This window comes from Macrobrachium rosenbergii, chromosome 44, assembly GCF_040412425.1.
Source record: "Macrobrachium rosenbergii isolate ZJJX-2024 chromosome 44, ASM4041242v1, whole genome shotgun sequence".
Classification (NCBI taxonomy): Eukaryota; Metazoa; Arthropoda; class Malacostraca; order Decapoda; family Palaemonidae; genus Macrobrachium; species Macrobrachium rosenbergii.
The window spans coordinates 23,783,920-23,804,998 of record NC_089784.1 but is presented as its reverse complement, the minus strand read 5'-3'; the positions used below and the strand labels follow the sequence as shown (position 1 = coordinate 23,804,998).

The 21,079-nt window shown below is 38.5% G+C and overlaps 1 protein-coding gene, 1 non-coding gene and 1 pseudogene across 49 annotated transcripts in view; all 3 read right to left on the bottom strand.

Annotated features, from left to right (window-relative positions):
* chico (insulin receptor substrate 1 chico) overlaps positions 1 to 21,079 on the bottom strand; it is a 182,111-nt gene that overhangs the window by 63,464 nt on the left and 97,568 nt on the right. For 15 of the 48 annotated variants that reach the window (XM_067088011.1, XM_067087976.1, XM_067087993.1 and 12 more), the window contains 3 exons: positions 12,409 to 12,551; positions 7,393 to 7,496; positions 6,535 to 6,763 (listed from right to left, as the gene is read on the bottom strand). In XM_067088011.1, the coding sequence (XP_066944112.1) occupies positions 6,535 to 6,763; positions 7,393 to 7,496; positions 12,409 to 12,551 (476 nt within the window). The remainder of the gene's footprint in view (positions 1 to 6,534; positions 6,764 to 7,392; positions 7,497 to 12,408; positions 12,552 to 21,079) is intronic. The other 33 variants (XM_067087978.1, XM_067087995.1, XM_067087986.1 and 30 more) reach the window with 3 other exon arrangements.
* Positions 17,062 to 17,180, bottom strand: LOC136829630 (5S ribosomal RNA; annotated as a pseudogene).
* LOC136829631 (U6 spliceosomal RNA) lies at positions 18,614 to 18,717 on the bottom strand. The gene has a single exon (XR_010850424.1). It is a non-coding gene; the product is annotated as a U6 spliceosomal RNA (small nuclear RNA).

Genomic DNA, 21,079 nt, shown 5'->3' with positions numbered 1-21,079 from the left:
CCAATTTTACAAAATTATTGGGTAAATCCTGATATTAAGATTACAATCTTTGGGCTTATAAACAAACTCTTTCGAGTCTTTCTCTACCCACTAGCCACCTGACGTAGGTGTACCTCCGCCCACCTGCATGAACAGACTTTTTTCTTTCTTAGACCATGGGTAAAACTATGTAAAAGCGAAAACCCAGCAGCGTCATTAAACATCCTTGGTTGATCCATCAGTAGCTCTACAAATATTACAGTTCTTAAAGGAAGATGTTTGTGATACTTTTATTTCTGTGTGAGGGACCAAGTGTAATGAAAGGTGTTCCTGAGAGTGAGCGAGTTAGTGATTATTGAATTTATTGCTTGCCACTGGCACAAGAGTCAGGGGAGGTTTGGCCTTCAATATTTGCAACAGAACCAAAGTGTGTAAAAGAGGTGAGAATTTTTGCTATATTCTCCACCAACTCAAACAATAACCAAAATCTTTCCCCTTAAGACTGCACCATCATGTGACAAAGAAAAGCTGGCATATAAAATCTTCCTTTATAACATACTTTAAGCACAAAATGGATGTTGAGACATGCTCTGTGAACTCTCAACATACAACACAAAAACTGTGAGGGTCTTTGCTGAGTAAAGACAAAGTTCAGTCAGGCAGAACTTAACAATTACACTGAAGCACTGAACAAACAGATAAACAACATTAGTACAGATATTCTCACTGGCTAACACAGTTTACTAAAACATTTTGGGGGAATAACAAATTTCAGACATAAAATATGTTAAAAAGCAAAAAAATTAATACGAAGAAAATTTTAAAGATGAGAAATCCCATTTGAACTTTAAAAGCATTACAAATGAAGAAACTATGCAAAAGCAATCTCAACTGAACTTTAAAATTATTACTGTACAAATGAAGAAACTACGCAACAACAAATTTGAAATAAATTGGGTCATATGAAATTATATACCATGAAGTCCAACAGCAATGCTAAACTGATGAATTGAAAGAAGTAAAATTAATGAAGAAAAACTTACAATAACTAGAAAACAGAACATGAACCAAAATAAGTACCCACAGTAACCCTGCACAAAATAAGTACCCACAGTAACCCTGCCAGAAAAATAGGACGATAGGAGTTCTACAGAGAGCAATTGTGCAGACTCAAATCACTTGAAATAATACAGAGTAAGGGAAACATCATTCGCAGCTGGGGCCTCTCAGTCTTAAACATCAAATTGGAGTGATTGTTTGCTCATCCACAAAAATGGCATGTTTTGTTTCATAAAATATTATTTTTTTAATAAAAGCCACAAGTTAACCAATAACAGTTGGAGATCATATAATGTCAGACACCTCAGTTCTAACTCAAAGAACAAGAAAAATCAGCAGTCAGCTAATACTGCACACGTAAAGCTGATCTTCAGACTCTCCAACAACACACTGGATCATCCTTCTGCTATCGAATCACAAGATGCAAATACTTAATGAGATTGGGAGACAAGGTAGAAACTTGAAACAAAAAAAGTTACATTTTCATAAAACTAAAATTATTTCACCGCAATCTCAATTTATGTGGGAAGGACTGCTCTACTAAAGGCCTCAGAATTGGTTATTTCAGTCTGTATGATCTGCACAGGAGCTCAAGACTGTACAAAATCATCAAAACCTGTTTCTAAATTATATACATAGATAAGCTCATGTACAGCCACACATTACTCTCAAGAGCTATTAAAGTGACAAAGACAGTAATCACCCATTAAGAGTAACATGATGGCACATGATCCTGAGGAGTATATGTACTAGTGAATGCTATACTGGATAAATGGGATGGATGGTCAACCAATGAAAATAACAAATTACATAATCAGGAACCTTTGCCAGAATAGGGATCACATGTTTTGCTGCTACCAAATGACCACATGAGAAAGAACTCAATAACATATACAGCATCTTTACATAAAAACCATAAAGTGTTACCATAATTGAGGTAAATCTATAAGGTAAGAGTTAAAAGAGCTCTGAACTCATGGATTAGCAATGTAACTTGTGCAGCAATGTCTACAAGAACCTCCCTTAAACTGCTTAATTCTCCTTGTGACCCCAAAAATTGTTCTAGTAGGGCATCTCACGTAAGAAATGAGAATGAACGAAAAGCAAAGGAGGCAGTGACTTTTCTTGGTTATCTGGGAAATGTCTCCTTGACAAAGTTGGCTATTAGTAAAGTATGTATAGACCTCTAATTCTTGGAAAGCAGAGACTTACTGACCTCCCTGAAATGTATTATCTTACTTGAGAAAGAAGTAGTTCCCCAAGTAGCAAAGATGGAAGAAAGATTTTCTCTGGTATTATGACAGCCAGGGAAGCCTAACTTAAGACTCACATAGACTAGTCAGCCCCTTTAGCGGTAGATTGCATCTCCAACTTCAGAGCCCCCAAGAGCCCTCTTTCAGATGCCAATGATATAACTATCTCCATTCCACTGAAGAATTAAAGTCAAATCCATGAGCTTCTAGACAGGAGAGATGTGGAGCAACAGCCTTATGGCTGAGTGCAGTAACTTCTTCTGCGCCTCAGAAACCAAAGGAAATCGGCTATCCTTGAATTTAAGCTGGGGTATAGTTGCAGCAAAACCTAGTATTAGGTGGAATTGTAATGAAAAGTTTATTGGCTTCAGAGGATATGATGGTAAATGTGAAACTAAGCCTACTTTCCTTGATAATTGTATATTTAGTGCTCATGTCTAAAATACTCTAAGTTTGCTACAATAAATGCAAAGACCAAAGGGAACACATGAAAAGGGAAATGCAAAACACAATGAAGTGTGAACCAAAGGGCACTGCAAACACCTTTAATACTATATAAAGTGTGCCACACAAGGAACATTGTGAGAAAGAGAGATACAACACTGCTACCATGCCAGAAAAAATATTAAGAAAATTAAACTATTAATTTCTGATTCAATAAACTGTTGCCATTTTCAATGCCCTTTCAAAGTACATCAGATAAGTAAGAGTTTACTGTATTCATGGATCAACTGCCACATACGGTTAGTCGTCACTTACTGGCAGCATCGGTTAACAGAGATCCAGTTTTATGGCGCTTGTCTAGCGAAGCCATTAACTGGATTAGCGGCACCGATATCCGGTTAATGATATCCAGTTAATGGCGCCATTAAGTGAGTTATTAGTGCTAATATCGACGATTTTCGGTTAGCAGCGCTCAGCCGGGAACAGAACCCCCACCGTTAACTGGGGACTGCCTATACAGTATTAGCAAGGCAAAAATCAAGTAAAGTTTTACACTTTTACTGCTAATGCATAACACACACTATAACAAACAAACAAAACTTTTGTGGTCATAATCACATCAGGTGTACTGGAAATAAACCAAAAAAGAAAATGAGATTACAGGAATATTCCCCCAAAAATGTTCTATGTTTTTAAAATTTTAGAGAAATGTTTATTTTACATATAAGAAGGGAGGATGGGAATTTACATGCCATGAAAAATGACAATGCAAAAAGAAAATGGTTATAGTGTCTGCTTTTTTTTTTGCATTAAACAATCACCAACATTAGTACCTAACGATTAATATCATAGATAAGTGTATTGTACTTTCTCTAATCAGCAGGAATTTGTAAAAACATATTAAAAAAGCCCAATTACTGTCAATAATTGCTTAGCAACTAATGATTAATATCACAGATAATAGTGTATTGTACTTTCTCTAATCAGGAGAAGGAATTTGAAGAAAAAAAAAAAAAAAAAAAAAGTCCAATTATTGTCAATACTTGCTAAGTAGTGTTATATCTTTCAATTTTCTTCCCTATCTTTTAGAAACCAATCCACTTTTCCCAGAACTTTTTACAAATATAATTAAAAATCAATATTTTACAATGTAAATCTACTAAAGTACTGTGAGTGCTACATTATATCCCCATAATGACTAGTCTTCTCTTAACTGTATTTCATACAAAACATGTAATGAAGAGTTCTATACTTTCCTTGTAACCTGTTCTTATTAGCACAAAAAAATTCCTGTCTATATATATCTTCAAATACAGCTGTAATAACTATTCATAAATAACATTCACTAACAACAGAAAAACTTTTATTGTAACATTAAAATTCCTAAGTGTATAGAAGCCTCTTGATAGCCCAGTGGCTACTGTCACTGAAAAGCCATTGCTTCCCAACAATTTGGGGGTTTGAGCCTCCCTGGTGACAAAACACTTATTTATAAATTCCTCTTCAGGTTATGTTGTTCTGGGGTGAAGTGAATCTGATATTAAATGACATTTGTAGCTTAATGTTTATGAATAAAAGGCTTTTAATACAGCTGTTTATCTAATAACACAGTACATTCATTAACAGCACAAAAACTTTTATCAACACAAAAAATTCCAGTCTATACAAGGCTAAATATAATTATAAAACTACTAATGCAATGCATTCGCAACAGAAAAGCAATTATCTCTAACAAAACAAGAAAACAGACACAGTAACCTAGTAAATTAAAATATTAAGTGAAATGGCAGTAGAATGAAAAGAACAATGAATAAGAAACTTCTTATGAAACCAAAGCAGGACTTCCATATCATTCAATATACTATTTTTTTTTTTTTTAATACTAAAGAACAAGCCACATAACATGAAATAAAGACTACATGAGCAATACAATGTGACTGTATAAAATCCAGATACACTATCATTTCTAGTTAAATTACAAATTCTACTGCACCATAAATTTTGTCAGTGACAACATATTCCCTTTAATTTGTAGTGCATACATAAGTGTAGTTTCTTAAACCCTACCAGCTATTAACCCCTTAATGGATTTACTGAAAGTATTCAAACTAAAAACATTTTTTTTATATATATGCAATAAACCTATCCAAGAAATACAGTTTATTTTGATTTGACTATTTCTTTAAATATAGCCCCCCAAAAAACTTGACAAATTATACCACATTTATTTGTCCACTCAAAAAAAGTTGATAAAATATTAAATTCATAAGTTCAAGTTATGAAATCAATAAGGCTGAATAAAAGATATACAAACCAAACTTACTTTATTTAACATCCTCCTTACAGAAGATACATGCCCATCAAGTTTCTGTGCATAGACCATGCACACTGTGTTGGGAATCTCTTCTCTTAATTCATTTTTACGTTCCATTATAAGCCAAGCCAGGGGCAATGCATTCAAACAACTAGGAGTTAATGCAATATTGAAAAAAAAGTAAACTTATTTCTAGTACTCTCACGTGTAATCTAAAATGCAGAACTGCCACTTAATGGAAGTGCTGAGATAATGACACTGCCAAGCTTAAAGACCCAATGTCACTTACTTTTCAATGCATAATACAGAAGTGAGGAAGGCTGTTCACAAACAACTTTTAACATTTCACTAACTACCACACTTACTGGGTATAATCTAAAACTGTCAAAAAGAAACTGATATAATACTGTGGGGTAGTCCATTAAGGGGTTAACCTGGCATTCTTTTCAACTTTAACTATATTTCCAGTGAATTTTGGAAGTTATTAAAAAACAACTTGGTATTGGCCAAACATATGAAGTCATCACATTTGTGTGTGATGTGATTTAACACAAAATTACAAATTGGCAGCAATCATATGTCTAGTGAAGTTCTGAATATCTTTTTACTCCTTACAATTCAATTAATGCTACAAAGCAAACAATGCATTAACTCAAAACAAAAATATCAATGTTAAATTTATGGATGGCAATCGTTTACCCTCATATAAAGCCACTGCTAAATCTACCTTTAATATATGGATATGCCTGCTTTGAATTCAAAGGGAAACTATGTCACTCAAATATAATAAAAGAAAATGAAATACCAACTGTCAACATAACCATAACTTTCAAAACAGCGTAACTACTGACATTCAAATAAGCATAAACATAGTTAAAAAAATAAAAAGCATCAAGACAAAATACTACTGCATACAGCAATGCATTCAGTATAAAAACCACAAGCATACCAATATGAGACCGGATAAGAGTTTGAAAGATTAATAAATATGGTTTCATCTATAGCCATTAATCAGTTTCCGGTCTCACGTGGTGGTGGTATCATCAGAAAAGCACAAGCAATAAAGGTGCAGCCACAGGTGCCCAAAGAACGACCCCTAGCTGTACTAGCCTTATGAAAGCATTTCTCTGGCAACTTCACTCCTCTAATTCTGCTGACATCTACTGCATGTTAAGAGTTTTCTCCACTGTTGTTAGCATATATACAACTCATTTTTGGCCATTATTAATTCCACATAAATGCCACCACATCATCTTTTGCTGGCTCTTGTTAGTAAACTGTAGCTACTATCAACTTTGAAAAAATTTCATAAATTGAAAATCTGTCGAATTGGGTACTAAAATCCAAATTAATATGAAAATTCAAATGATTTGGTTATAAAAATACAATTATATCTGGTTATAAAAATACAATTATCTCTGGAAGGGAGAAAAAGGCTGTACTAAGGTGGGTTAGAAGGGTCGTCCACAGGACACACTGAAATACCTGAACAAGGCAGATGCAAAAGGCTGGGAGTACGATGATAATGAGGAAGAGTACATAGACTGAGGTCTTGTGATGGGATGAAGGCAGAAAGGCCCAGGACCATCCATTTGATGGGAACAGTTAGGAGGCGGTAGCTTGTTAGGAACTGTCTGTACAGAACCCTCGCTGCTTGTACGACTGCGAGAAGGCATGCTGCCGCACCTGCTACGTGGATGACACGCTGTAGTACCTGACAAAAGGATGAAGTTTATTTTATATATATTTGGAAGAAAAAGTATATGAATAAGCAAGAAAATATTACAATTACCAAAGTTTTCTCAACACTCTCATATATATACCACAACTTCTGAAATGTATACTAATCTGTACAGGCTCACACTAAGCCAAAAGTAAAAATAAGAACAACTTCAAATGCTTCATTAGTGGTAAAGCAATGTATTAATGTACTGACTAAAAATACTGACTACAGTAAACCACCCGTATTAGCGGTCTCACTATTCGCGGACTCACGTATTCACGGACTTCTCTGTGGAACGTATCTACCCATTATTCGAGGAAAATTCGCCCATTTGCGGTATTTTTCACTGAGAAATATTTACTAATTACTGTATTTTCATACCATTTTCATGACTAAATGCACTTTTTGTGATAAAACTATTAAATTACTCAGGCATAAGCATTTTTAGAGGGCTTTTTTGTGTTTAAACTATCAAAATAGGCAGCTCTAAGTGTTTTTAGAGAGGTTCTAAGTATTCGCGAATTTTAGCTATTCGCGGGGGGTGCAGTGCGCATCCCCTGCGAATACAGGGCGTTTACTGTATACTAAAATTAAACATGAATATTGTACATAAGACATACCATCAATGGAACGGTTATGAGACATGGACTGCGTTCTCTCCCGGACAGGCTCCTCACTCATGTTGCAGGGATCATGCATGGCCCTACGATGACGATAAATTGCACTAGAAAAAATGGTTTTGGTGCCCAAAGGCAAATTTTCAGAGAGAGGAAAACAGATTAATTTTATAACTAATCAAAATTTCTCCTAGTTCAAGAACACTTCGATGAACTCAAAAATGCCAAAGTAACAGCCTTGTTCTGTTTGACTTATTTCCTTCTTTCATTTTAAATAAAGGGTTAATGCAAGTATGGTTCACATTCACTGTATGTAATAGCTATATAATAAGTACGCCTACCTACACCCTTTCTTCTTTAAATTGTCAGTGAAAACTTTTTCCTTCAATTCATCAGCAGGATTTAAACTGTCAGTAAAAGCTTTTTTCTTCAATTCAGCAGTAGGATAAACTGTATTTATCTGAATGTTTTTTTCTCCCAACTGAAGGGTAAGTGCAAATACATTTTAAACTTTCCCTTCCTTAATGATGAGGGGAGGGGATGTTATTGCTTACAACATTCCTTGTAAGGCAAGGTCTTTGCAGCCTTCCCTCAGACCAAGGGTTCATTTATTTCTACCTCGTATCCCATTTGACCCCTTCACTCTATTCTTATACTGTATAGATGTTATGTCAGTAAATTTTTTTCAAACATACCCCTAATGTTAGAAAACATTTTTCATTTAAGTGTATATTTTCATAAGAACATATCCTTTTGTTAAGCCCTCTGACAGTCTAGAAATCTGAATCCGTGGTCTTGAACTAACTCATAAAACAACAAAAATCAGTATCATAATAAAAATGTTTATCTAAGCTTTTCTTTCCTTCTACCCACACAATAAGGGTAAATTGCCTTCATTTTTATTTCGACTACAGGATCAGTATTATAGCATACACCACTTTAATTTTGCATTTTTTGGCAATTCCAACAACTCACTTATTTCACTTACTCTTCAGATGTACAATGAAAGTTCTTTGTATTAATGATCAAGAGTTACGAACCAATTACAGTACTGACGTTTCTTTTTACCATTCTTGTGAAGCATAATTTTCCATGATGAAGATATACAATTGAGATTTACACAAAGCATAAGACAAGACCCATTAGACTAAAATTAATTTCTACATGGCAGGGGAAAGGAAAAGCTTGATGTAATAAGCATAACACTTAAAAATCTATAATTGATCACTCCAGTATTCATTGGAAACTTTAAAAAGTCAAGATTAATCATGAGGAATTTAAGCGATTCTATAGTAAAGCAGATTTCCTTGGACAGCATATCAGTTAAAGCAGCATAACCAACCATACGATGTGGACAATGCTGTATATACACAAATCCCCAAACTAGTGGCCAATGACATGAATTTTTGGGGCTGCATGTTCTGACCTACAGAAACAATTACCAGAGGTAATTGGGAAAATCATAACTATTAGATAGTTTAACATTCTTAACTCTCACAACGCTGGTCCAAAAGGGTTTGTTCTTTGAAAAAATCGATACAATTCATCTTATTCAACAAACTGCAACTCTAAAACTTTAAAGAAAGGATAAACTGAAATTCTGCCTCTAACATAATTTCTTGAAGATATTTATTTCCAAGACTTACCCAATAATTGTTCACTGAAAATTGGACAATCTGCATGCTGGTACTGAGTCATGTGAGTTATATATAAAATATTTACGGATCAAAAAAGTGTCATCATTTTAAAGACATGATAAAATTGTTTCAATATGGCATTTAAAAAAAATAACCAGTAGTATTAATCTGTTTCAATATGTTACCATCTGATTTGCTGTTCTATAATGCTTGTCATTATTTGAAATAATGGTTTTATTACATGATAAAAGGTCAAAACCCAAAAATGCTATACCCTCTCTGGTCATAATAACTACCATATAGTATGCCGATGTATAAGGCGACCTTTTAATCTTCAAAAATCTCCCCCAAAATGGGGGGGGTCATCTTATATGGCGAGTATAAATAGCAAACCTTAAATCCTGCCAAGATTTTAATGATAGGCTAACCCTAGAAGTGTCCATACTTGTGTCAATAGCTAATTACCGTCACAACTAATAACGCTGTTAACAAAACAACTGTAATAACGGCAAAAACCAAAGGTAATTTAAGTGAATCAGTAGCAACATTACTATCGATACTGTAAACAAAACAACTGTAATTGCAGTGGACCCCCGACTATTCGGCGTTCCGGATACGCGGCTTCACCTGTTTGCGGATTTCTCTGTGGAACATATATACACATTATTCATGGAAAATTCGCCTATTTGTAGTATTTTTAAAAGACTATTTTCATATCACTTTGACTAAATGCACTTTTTGTGATAAAACTATTAAAATATTCAGATATGAGCATTTTTGGAGGGTTTTTTTTTTGGTGTTTTGCACTACCAAAATAGGCAGTTATAAGCATTTTTAGAGGGGTTTTAAGTATTCGCAGATTTTAGCTATTCGCTGGGGGTAGTGGTATGCATCCCTGTGAATACTGGGGGTCGACTGCACAGTAATTACAGTAGGTAATTACCATAATTAGACATTAGGATGAGCCAACTTTCACTTTGTTACAGTACTAGTTTTATCCATATTGTCTATTATTATTGCCATATAGCAATTATTATATGGCAATAATAATAGACAATTTTGTTATTGATACTTGGTATACAGAGCCACTTTAACATTGACAGATACTATTTGAAGTTACCGAAAGAGTAAACGCAGGTAGTCTAACTTTCTTGTTTATGAAACACAGCCGTGTTTATAGTTCCCAGTCGTGCTTGACTTATGAGCCTCGTTGTTTACTAAAGACCAATATTTCCTTGGTAGTACTTTATAATCAAATTAAAGGGTGTTGTGATATCGACAGTTCCCCAGTTATCCTTAATATGAGGGTTCTTTCCAATTTCAGAGGAACACATTCATGTGGATCTACTTTCAACGAGTAATACTCCGCTGATAATGACGTAACAGGCACTGAGCATTTGTCGTGATGTTTATATTTTTCCTAAAGGAATACAAAAGTATTTTTTTGTAATGGTGAGCTTTGCCAAACATTTTAAAATCTTGAAGATACTGATTTTACACATTTTTGGTAAGATAATTCCAATAATTATTAATTTCATTTATGTACCAACTAACTTACATCAGCTGATAGTGTTAGTTACTTTAATAAATTGGGGGTCGTCTTATATGGTGAACATACCTCTAAACCAGTTTCTTCAAACTGTGGGCCAACACAGGTGGGCCATGGCCTGGTTTTCAGGTGCCATGGACATTTAACTAGATTACAATAAAAAAATTAACTATAAAAAAATAAGAGAATACAATTTGAAATAAAGATCTAAAACTTCAGTGTAAAGACAAAACTGTAACTCATTTTTTCATTGCTAAGATTTTCCTAAATTTTGCAATGTTTGAGAATTTTTGTGAAGTTGTTGAAGGTGAAAAAGAACTAGATCCTTGTCTTCAAAAAAATAATCAACCACCTTCAAAATTTTTTGATAATAATAGCAGATCCATTTAATATTGAGCCAGATTTGCCAGACCCTGACCAAGATGAAACTTGGAAATGAAATTTGATTTTAAAAAGTGTTTGCAAAAAGATACAGGAATTCTGGGATTTGCATCATACCCTAGAATTTTTAGCGTGCACTGAAAACACTTTCTACCTTTCTCCTCCACTCACTTATCAAGATAATTGCTTCAAATCAAAATTATTAATTTGTCTTGTCCAATTCTCCCCGATTTGATAAACTTGTAGATATGAAACAAGTACATCCATCTTATTAGCTGCCTAACCTGAGCCAGTGGTTACCATGAACAGCATAGTGTGTTTTTATGTTTATCTTTTGGCCATGTTTCAAGCCATAAGGTTTAATGAATTTTAATTTACAATAATTGGGGTTATTAAATTTAACTATCATGAACATTTACCATATAAACCTGAACATTTTTGAACATATGAGAAAATGGGGTTAAGTACCTTATGTTTTATTATGAAGATAATTTATATGCTAAATCTGAAGGGCAGTAGGCCATGAATATGCTGGGCCACACGGTCTTAAAATACAGAGACCACTGCTCTAAACCTACATTTTTACATTTAGTTATTATTTCTATAAATGTAGGTTATTAGTATTATTTCTATAAAGCCTATGAGAGCAAGATCTAACATACTGCATGAAATCTTAAATGTTGAACAAATTTCTAAATTATTTCTTTTCGCTGACAGACTTCTGTGGTCAGACATTTTACACTGCTGTTTCCACCTTTATTTAAATTTTTCCTTAATATCCACTGTGTAAATTACAAGAGCAGCAGTGTGGTGTATTCTGGCTCATAGTGTGAGTTCCATGCCTACGGGTGAATAAAATGCTCCTGTGATGATATGATCAATTTTCCACAAACTAAAATACCAATCTAACTGAGAGAGCAGGAATAAAAAGCTATAATAAGACAAGACGGCTCCCATAATATGGTCAGAGCAGATCAGAATAATTTGGCCAAGAAGGCATGTGACAAACCATTGAAAGGAAGAGTAAGGTAGGCAAATGATAATGCAAATATGGATGAAAGATACAGATGTACTTAGCACTGTATGGATACAACTTATCATAGGATAAAAATCTATTTAAAAAAAAAAGTTTTAAGCTGCCAATCCCTTGAAGATTAAAGAAGGAAAAGAAGAAAATTTTCACCTTATAAAAAAATCTTTACGGTAAGATATAATTATTTCAACAAGCAGTATACTGTTAACATCAACAGTACCTGACAAAAACTACACAATATACAGTACAGTATTATTCCAAAATCTGTTTTTTGGCATTTTTAAGTTAACTGACATACTAAGAATATTAAATACAACAATGATGAATACTGTGCTGAATAAAATACTTCAAGTCCACAACTGAATTTCTCATAACACAGCATCTGATAAATACAAGACAAGAAATCTTCGTTCACTTACTTTTGGATGACATTATGCATGTTCTCTGCAATAACAGGGTCCTCTGTAAGCATCCAGAGATCCCCAGCACCAGTTATCGCTGACCGGCCCAAGCCCAGGAAGAAAAATGCATCTGCATGCCCACAGCGTCGTATGCTGTTCAGCTGTAATAAAATGAATAGTGTTATAGTACTTCACTCTACAAAATTAACAATTACAGTCTCGCCTAAATTGCAATTAATACATTTCAAAGTAAAAAAAAATTAGCAGAACTTAAGTTTTAAGAGTTAATTAGCATGTTTGAATATAGATAATAATGGAGAACTTCAGCTACACTGCCAACAAGAACTTTGATGTGAACATTTGGCACAGATAACCACATCATCTACATGTTTCTCCTATCATACAGTACAGCCACTAACACTAACACCAAATTTGTTGTAAAATCCAAAACAAAATTACTTTTTCTACTTTTACAGCCTCTCAAGCTATGTTCAAGTAAAGAAAATATTATCTTACTGCACATGCTCCATTCTGGTACTTCCTCTATTTCCCCCACACTTTATTATGCAAGCACAGAGGTGAGCCCATGGAGTTAGGAGAAGAACACTCCCTATACAATTGATGGGTTTATATGAAACAACCTTTTGTGCAATAAAACCTTAGTTTGTATTACCAAAGTAGACACAACAGGACCCAAAGAAGGAACTGAAGATGAACAATATCAATAGTCACACCCTTTGACTACACTTGGGATATGGCTAGGCCAGTAATAGTAAAACCAATGTATAAATTTGGCACATAATTCTTGACTAGTAATGCAATTACAGTACTGCCATGAGGCACTGAGGGTGGCCAGTAATGGTATAACTAAGGTATGCATTTTGTACATAGTTCTTGCCTAGTACAAGTAATGCAAGTACCACTGTAAGATGAAGAGATCAGGAACTCAAATTGCCTTTTCTTGAGAACATTCTTGATGTATGCAGGTTATAGAAAGTTAAGATGAGGTGGATCAAGGATCATGCAGCCCCTACTCTGCCATACATGAGACAAAATTTGAAAGAATGATTGGACCCAAGCTATACAAATTTGGTAAAACCTGAGGAATACCCAACATTCAGGCACTTACACCTTGACCTTCTGCCTCACTGTTGAGGCACTGGAGCATGCCTTTAAGATCACATGATGGAGCCAGTATTATTCTTCAAAATCTGTTTCCTTCTATGCCACATACCCTAGATACCCTAAACAAGCAAGTATTGTAAGGGCTTCATTTTCCACAAATAAAGTCATTACCCTTACGGAACCTCAGACTGGCCCAGGATGGCAAACAGAGAGACAGTCTTGTCCATGATTTCAAGAGATGGCATTTTGTTACTATGTTGGGTGAAAGGCAAAGTGCAATAGAGGAACAATTTCTTGAAATAGTCATAGCCTCAATAAAACACTGTGTTCATCAGATATATAGGAGAACGCCACAACCTGCTGAACCGGGGTATCAGCATAACAGGATGTGGAAGGTATGACTAAGGATGACATAAAGAGTGGCAAAGGGTGCCAATCTGTTGGGTGCTCATCAGGGATAGCTGGGGACAAAAAGACTACAGGAGACAAAGGTTTCTTCTTTAGGTAAAAAATATGATATTTTAATGATAAAATAAAGTTTGTTCATACTTACCTGGCAGATATATATATAGCTGTATTCTCCGAAGGTCCGACAGAATTTCAAATTTCGCGGCACACGCAGTGGCCGGTCAGGTGGTTAGTACCCATTCCCGCCGCTGGGAGGCGGGGTATCAGGAACCATTCCCATTTTCTATTCAGATTTTCTAACGCCACTGTCTCCTGAGGGGAGGAGGGAGGGCAATATAAATATATATATCTGCCAGTAGTAAGTATGAACAAACTTTATTTTATCATTAAAATATCATTTTGTTCATGAGACTTACCTGCCAGATATATATATAGCTGAATACCACCTTTGGAGGGGGTAGAGACAGCCAAGAATTAGGAAAAAACCAATTATTGGTAAAATTATTTTGGTTCCTTATCTGATAGCGTAGCTGACTGAGTGGTTACTGTCACTCTAGTCTGCTTCTGCTTTACTAGAGACCCCAGCGAGGTAGTGACCTATATAGCTGGCGACTTCTAGATGATCTGTCAACGGGGCGTGACCACAATGTGACTAGATCATAGACCATACAAAGAGGACAAAAGAGCATTACTAACCACCTAACCAACACCTAAAGCGTTAGTTTGCAAAGGATTGGGAAGACTGCCTCCAGTAGTCGACCCAACAACCACAAAAACACAATTAAAAAAAGGATAGGATCAGAGTTACCCCTTGTCCCCAAGGTTGCTGAAGCAGCAATGTATGGTCCCAGCAATGAAAAGCAATTTCAGTATGCTACCTAAACATCTTGCCAAGAGTGTGAGGCAAACACCGAATTGACTTCGCCAAAATGTGGCACTAAAAATGTCACTGAGTACCATATTTTTCTTGAACGCCATGGAGGTAGCAACTGCCCTCACCTCGTGAGCGTTAACTCTCAACAACTTGAAGTTGAGTCGTCACAACTAGAGTGTGCGGCCCTTAATGGCGTCCCTAATGAAGAATGCCAGTGCATTCTTCGACATAGGTTTAACTGGTTGCCTCACAGAACACCATAAAACATCCAATGGACCACGAGTGTCCTGTGTTCTTTTAAGGTAGTACTTGAGAGCTCTAACTGGACATAGAACTCCTCAGGTTCCTGTCCAATAAGGTCTGCTAAACCTTTAATTTCAAAGTGTCTAGGCCAAGGGTTAGAAGACCTATCATTCTTAGCCAAGAACTTAGGGCTTAAAGAATAGACAGCATTGTGTTCCTTGAAGCCCACATGACGGCCTGAACTTCTCTCACTCTCTTAGTAGCCAGAGCCGCGAGGAATGCCGTTTGAGTAACATCCTTAAGAGATGCAGAGTGAGAGGCTCAAAAGGACTAAACATCAAAAACTTGAGCATTACGTCCAAGTTCCAAGCAGGGGAAATCAGCTGAGGAACCTTGGACGTCTTGAAAGACTCGTAAGATCGTGGAGGTCCTTATTGTCAGACAAAGCTAATCCTCTGTGTCTGAATACAATCGAAAGCATGCTCCGATAACACTTGATAGTCGGAACTGCTATATCGAGTTTTTCTCTTAAGTAAAGGAGAAAATCCGCAACCTGGCTCACAGTGATAGAGGAAGAGGAAAAGCCCTTCTTTCTACACCAACCTTTGAAGGTTGCTCACTTCGCTAGATATATCTCCTTTAGATGAAGAACTTCTGGCTCTAGCGATGGCCCTTGCCACCTGGCCAGAAACCCCTTCGCTCTGACCAAGTTTCGATAGTCTGAAAGCAGTCAGGTTCAGAGCGGGGAGATTCAAAGATATCTCGTGAAGTGGGTTTGTATGAGCAGGTCTGCTCTCATAGGAAGGGTCCTCGGAACGTCTACCAACCAGAAGAGAAACTCCGAGAACCAGTGGTTCAAGGCCAAAACATGGGGATGAGAGTCATCCTCGCCCCTTGTGAGGCCGCGAACTTCTTGCGATGACTTCTCCCAGAATTTAGAACGGGAAAAAGGCGTAAACATCTATTCCGTCCAATCCCAGGGAAGAGCAACTATCGCAACTGCCCCAGGGTCGAGTACAGATGAGCTTATAGAGGAGCCTCGCTGTTCTTGAGGTCGTGAAAATATCCACAAGATGGCGACCCCAAAATTTCCAAAAATCTTGGCAAACCTCCTGATGAAGGGTCCATTCTTCGGCAGGAGTTGATGGCGCCCAACAGAGCAGGTCTGCTCGAACATTTTCGACCTCTGCAACAAAACTTGTGAGAATCGAAATGTTGAAGCATAGGCTCAAAGAATAATCTCTCTTGCAAGGCTGAACAGGGAACAAGTATTGTCCGAGTTTGCTAGAACTACACGATTGCAAACTTGGACCTCGAAGAATTGGAGAGCTAAAAGATAGCCGCCAAATCTTTGAAGTCGATGTGCCAGGACACCTGTTCCTCTCTCCAGGTTCCTAACACTTCTCTCTCCTCTAGTGTTGCCCCCAACCTGTTGAAGACCCGTCGGAAAAACAACACTAGGTTGGGGTTCAGAAGCTTGAGGGAGATCCCTTTCTGCAATTCCGTTGGATCGAGCCACCACCACAGATCCTCTTTATATAAGGAAGAATTCTCAATTCCTCTTTCAAGTCTTCCTTGCTTTGTCAGTTCTCCAACAAAAAGAACTGAAGAGGCCTGAGATGCAGACTCCCAGAAAACAAACTTCTCCAGCGAGGAAATGGTCCCCAGCAGACTCATTCCTTCCTTCACCTAGCATGTTCCTTTTCCAAGAAGGCCGAAACTTTTTCGTACATAGAAGTTGCCGTTCTTGCGACGGAGACGCTATAAAAGCCGCTGAATAGATCTGAATTCCCAGACACAATGGACAGTGAGGGGATCAGCTGCGACTTCTCCACAGACCAGAAGTCCCAGGGGACTTCACGAGTTGCAGAGTCAACTGAAGGTCCTCCAGATACCTTTGTTCTCGACGCGACGCCGAATCAACCAGTCGTCCAAGCAGAGTGAGATCCTGACGTGCGACAGATGCAACTGCATCGCAACGTTTTTCATGAGACGTGTAAACACCTCGGAGCAAAATGTGACGCCAACAGCATCTGGTGTTCCCAGGCGGTCAACCATCCAAGTACTGACCAGACCCAACGTTGCTTAACTTCGCTGATCGGACGAGAAGCGGCGTTTTCAACGTGGTATGGGCGTGTGCAGAGTCCAAAGCAGAGAGCCCTGAACTGGTACGCCTAGTCCCCAAGACAACCTGAGATACTTCACCGAACGTGGATGAATTGGGGCGTGAAGATAAGTATCTTGGAGATCCAAAGATACCATCCAACCCCGGGATGAAGGGCTCCTAGTATTGACTGCGAGGTCTCCATCTTGAACTTTTCCTTCCGGACCAAGTTGTTCGACCTGTTGACGCCCAAGACGGGTCTCCAGCCTACTGAAAGTTTTGGGACTAGAAACAATCTGTAGTAAAATCCGGGGAACACCGAGTCAATATCTGTTCCACTGCTCTCCGCTCGAACATCTGTTGAGCAGGTCAAACAATTTTCTGTTTGACAGGAAGGCAGTTGGGAAACAAAAAACAAAAGAGGAGGAGGAAGGGAATCAAGTAACCTCTCTCTAACAGTAGGAGGGACCAAACGTCTGCCCCTCACTCTTTCCAGGCTTGTGCAAAATGAAGCCTGGTTGCAAAGGGAGTCTGGAGATGAAGGGAGTCACTTGCTACCTCTCTTGGAAGTGACATTCCTTCGGGAAAAAAACTCTTTCTCGTGAAGGGTCTCATGTTGCTTCCATGGAAGCCCCTTGTTATGCAAACATTTAGCTTTCGTTTACTTTTTGTATCTGAGATCGGTGCAAGCGTTATGAAGGAGATGCAGTTTGAATGTCGATAACTTTAGTTTTGAGAAAAACGATATTTTTTGCTTCTCTGTGTATTTATTTGCTTGCCGTTACACAGTTTGATGTTTTATGACATAATGAAAAGCAAAAAATAGACCTGCAAAGTAATATAACTTCGCTAAATGAAGCTAAATGAAGCGAGTGCCAAACACGGCTGAGGTTGGCCAGCGCGACGCTTTACTTAGTCAAGCTCTGAGCTGCTACTGACTGACTGCCACTGACTGCCCTGCGGCATTCCTGTCTTTCGCTGATGCGTACTATGTCCACAGGGTTGCCATAGATCGCATTAGATATTATTTCATAGCTAAAAGGAAATTACCACCGATATTTTTGTTTATAACTTCTAACTGTGGCGAACTTTTAAATAAAACTTTCTGAGAAGATAGTCAGGATATGTATGATGCCATATATAAAATATCCCAGAAAATTTATTTCCGATTTTTTTCATCAAACGCCCCCTTAAGACAAAGACAACTGAAGGGGGAGGGTGAGAGAGAGGAGCCGAAGGTTGAAAAGTCTCAGGAAACAGATCCCTAAGAAAAAGCCAGAGTCTGATAATCAGAGGAAGAAGAAGACGAAAGAAGTTTCTCTTCATACAAAGGCTGTGACGAAAGAGGATGTTCTTCGCAGCTGGTGGGTCTTGAGTGAGTGGTGAAAGTAGTTCCGATTCAACAGCGATACGTAAGCTGGAACTCCCGCGAACGAAGAAGTCGTCAACTAGAGTACGATAGTAAACATAAAAATGTGGAACGCTTCACGATTAGCGTGTCATCCTTGCGGAAGAGCCATGCTAATCTTCTCTGTATCGTTCCAATTTAGTATATGTACTGCGAAGCAAGTACTGGCTAAATTAAGAAGGACATCAAATGTTGAAGCGGGTAGTTGTGCGACATGATGAACAACTGGAGCGGTGTCAACACAAGACTTGAAGCTATGAAGGGGAGCGAGCGTCATGGCGTGACGCGCGAGAGGCTCCGTGGCAAGTACTAGAAGAGAGTCAGCAGCGTGGCGAAGCGTCATGGCTAGGCGCGCGCCGAGCCATCGCCAAGGTGAGGCGCGTGTGAAGCGTGAGAAGCGCACGAAAGAGCAAGACGCGCTCCTGGCGCGAGACAAGAGAAAAGGCCAACACCTCAACTCGGGAAGACGAATAGGAAGCCACTAAACACTTCTCTCTAGAAGACAGACGCTCTGTATCGTTTCGAAGCAGGAGACGAAGGTGAAAGTCTGTACCTCTTAACAGGCAGATTCGAATCTTGAAAGGTTCATGAGAGCATCCAGCTGTTGTTGCAAACCCAACAAAATCTTACGTTGCGTTGGAGAAGCCACTCTCTCGGGAGAAGGGCTGAACCTGAGAGAAGGAAAGGGCGAGAGACGATACTTCCTTCCACAGGGGAAGAAGCTCTAGCCCCTTGCCTTAGCGCGACAGGGGTCGAGTAGAGTGATCATTCGAAAAACACTTTATTCTCTTCTGCAGAGGAATATCCACGCAACTTTCGGGAAGAGTACAAACGTCTCAGAGGAAGAGGACGTGGAAGCCTCCCTCTCCTAAAGCTTCTCTTAAGAGGGCGAGAGTCCAACCGAGAGCTCCAACCCCGTGAGGCGGGAGGACGTGTCGGAGGACGAGAAGCAATCCTTCAGGATGCGTGCCTGAGCACGATCCCTGGCAGCCTGGGTAGCGTCATCAGGACCTGCCGAAGGGACGCCAGATCGGTGGGAAGCCCCCGTAACCCTCATGCGGCTTTCGACATGCCCCCTCCCTGGTCCTGGGAGTTCGACAGAGGTCCAGGCCTAGAGGCATTATAGGGCGATCTGACTGACCCCCTCCACAACACTAGGGGCACTAGCACTAACACTATGCGCTTGAATTGCATTCACTTTAGTTTCAAGAGCACGCATTGACTCCACACGAGAGCCAGGGAATTACCTTCTGCAGCAACAAACTACAGGGTTAGTAAACAAAATTTACTACAGGGTTACTAGTAGGAGAAAACCCTGACTGTCCAACTAAGGATGCACTCTAGAGGAAGATTTCCTCAGCCTATCACGCTCCAATTTAAGCATATAGGCTTCATATTTCTTCCACTCACCCTCAGACAATCCCACACATTCATTACCGATTATCATAGAGCATTGAACACCCTTACATATCATACATAAAGAGTGAGGAACTATCAAAGTCTTGATAGCCTCACCTTACATTCACCCAAGCTACAGACTCGATAGCTAGAGGTAAGACATCTTAATTATAAGAAAAGTCAAAAGCAAAATCAAAACGGTCCACAAAGAGCGTATGCCAAGTCACAGATCCAGTCGAATACCAAAAAACAACCAAAATACTTAAGTGACAACAAATTTTGAAATCCAATGGCGGAGGAACTGACAACAGGTGTTGACAGTCCGCGACAGAGAAAATCTGAATAGAAAATGGGAATGGTTCCTGATACCGCCTCCCAGCGGCGGGAATGGGTACTAACCACCTGACCGGCCACTGCGTGTGCCGCGAAATTTGAAATTCTGTCGGACCTTCGGAGAATACAGCTATATATATATCTGGCAGGTAAGTCTCATGAACAAAAGACAAATCATGCACACAACAAGCAGAACAGTGTGCCAACTTTTGAGCTTGATCCATCAAGAATGAGGTAGTCTACAGTCTGGCTAGAGTGAAAGCTGCCAGGCCCTTGCAGAATCACTCAGAATCATTCAAAATAAGTTTTATGTCCAGTTACTGCTAAGACAATTAACAAGAAAACATTCTAGCAAGTATCACCTTTTAACAAGAAATCATTCCAGCGAGCATGACCTCTAAACAAGAAACCATTCCAGTAAGCATGATTTTTCCTGGGAACTCCTGAAGTTGTCCCAGTCACCACCATGGGCCCTAGGGAAACCGTAGTTGAAACTCCAGGCGGAACAGTGAGCGCCCCATCCAGATTCTAAAGTCAACACTGTGATAACTACTTGGCAGCTCAGATAAATAGGAGTTGCTCAACTGTGGCTTTTCTATCCCCCACCCAAAAGGATAGGGATAAACCTAAGCCAAAGCAGCAGCAACAGAGGAAAGAGCAGGCCATTAAGAACAAACCTTATTAAGGCCCAGCAGTAGTATACCCTCCAATCATGAAATAGGTGCAGATGACACCCCCCACCAAACCAGGTCAAACAGAAGTAACAGCAGCAGCAGCATAAGTTATGGATGGACCC